General features: G+C 45.3%; 1 protein-coding gene across 1 annotated transcript in view; it reads left to right on the forward strand.

The window, feature by feature from the left end:
* LOC110304468 (protein regulator of cytokinesis 1-like) overlaps positions 1–1,420 on the forward strand; it is a 44,107-nt gene extending 42,687 nt beyond the window's left edge. Inside the window, 3 exon segments of the mRNA XM_029483534.1 lie at positions 7–573; positions 576–774; positions 776–1,420. Coding sequence (XP_029339394.1) covers positions 7–573; positions 576–774; positions 776–1,385 — 1,376 coding nt within the window. The 3' untranslated portion in view covers positions 1,386–1,420.
* Positions 1,421–1,554: the final 134 nt, after the last annotated feature.

The raw sequence follows: 1,554 nt of genomic DNA on the forward strand, positions 1-1,554 counted from the left end.
AAGTAGAATTGATGAGAAAACAGAAAAAGGAGAGAAAGCAGGAACTGAAGCTACTTCAGGAACAGGAGCAAGAACTCCGTGACATCCTCTGTATGCCGCCCTGCGATGTGGATAGCACCTCTGTCCCCACCTTAGAAGAGCTGAAGCTATTCCGACAGCGTGTGGCAACTCTGAGGGAAACAAAGGAATCGAGGCATGAAGAATTTGTCAACATTAAGAAACAAATCATACTGTGTATGGAAGAATTAGAACACACTCCAGATCCAAGCTTTGAAAGAGATGTAGTGTGTGAAGATGAAAGTGCTTTTTGTTTATCACTGGAGAATATTGCANCATTACAGAAGTTGCTAAAGCAACTGGAAATGAAAAAAAAATCACAAAATGAAGCAAAATGTGAGGGGCTCCGCACTCAAATCCGAGAGCTCTGGGATAGGTTACAAATACCTGAAGAAGAGAGAGAGCCTGTGAAGGCAATTATGACTGGGTCAAAAACCAAAATCAGGAATGCGCTGAAATTAGAAGTGGATCGGTTAGAAGAACTGAAAATGCAAAACATAAAGCAAGTGATTGAGAAAACCGAGTGGAGCTGGCTCAGTTCTGGGACCAGTGTTTTTATAGCCAGGAACAGAGGCAGGCTTTTGCCCCTTACTATTCTGAGGACTACACAGAACAGCTGCTCCATCTTCATGATGCTGAGATTGTCCAGTTAAGGAACTACTATGATGTTCACAAGGAGCTGTTCCAAGGCGTCCAGANGTGGGAAGAGAGCTGGAAACTTCCTAGAGTTTGAGAGAAAAGCTTCAGACCCAGGTCGATTTACAAAGCGAGGGGGAAAACTTTTAAAAGAAGAAAAGGAACGCGCAAAGCTCCAGAAAACACTCCCTAAGCTGGAAGAGGAGTTGAAAGCACGGATTGAACAGTGGGAACAGGAACACTCAACAGCATTTNTGGTGAATGGGCAGAAATTCATGGAGTATGTTACAGAACAGTGGAAATTACATCGGTTGGAGAAAGAGCGAACCAAACAGGAGAGGCAAATGAAGAACAAGAAACAGACAGAGGCAGAGATGCTGTATGGCAGTACTCCCTGGACACCTAGCAAAAGACTAGGACAGACTCCCAAGAAGTCTGGCAAAGTACACAAGATGAACACTACCACCATGTCTAGTGCTACACCCAACAGTAGCATTGGGCCTGTCTTTGGTGGATCAGTGTACCAGTCACCTATGTCTCGACTGCCCCCTTCTGGCAACAAGTCAGTAGTCACTTCTCTGTGTTCTGGAAAGAAAACACCTTGAGCTGCCCAGCTTAGGGCCAACAAGGAGAACTTGGACCTCAATGGCAGCATCCTGAGCGCGAGAACTTTCAAAGGCTTCCAGATCTGATGCTACGTCTCGAATCCTCAATTCAACCAACATCCAGTCCTGAGAATCCTTGTCCAGTTAGGCAGCTGGGGCTTCCTGTGCCTAGACTGGACTGACGGATACGTATACAAGGAGTGACGTATACATTTCCATCTGTTTAGATGTTTGAAACTACCTTGGGCAGGTTCTG

Source organism: Mus caroli, chromosome 11 (assembly GCF_900094665.2).
Source record: "Mus caroli chromosome 11, CAROLI_EIJ_v1.1, whole genome shotgun sequence".
NCBI classification, from domain to species: Eukaryota; Metazoa; Chordata; class Mammalia; order Rodentia; family Muridae; genus Mus; species Mus caroli.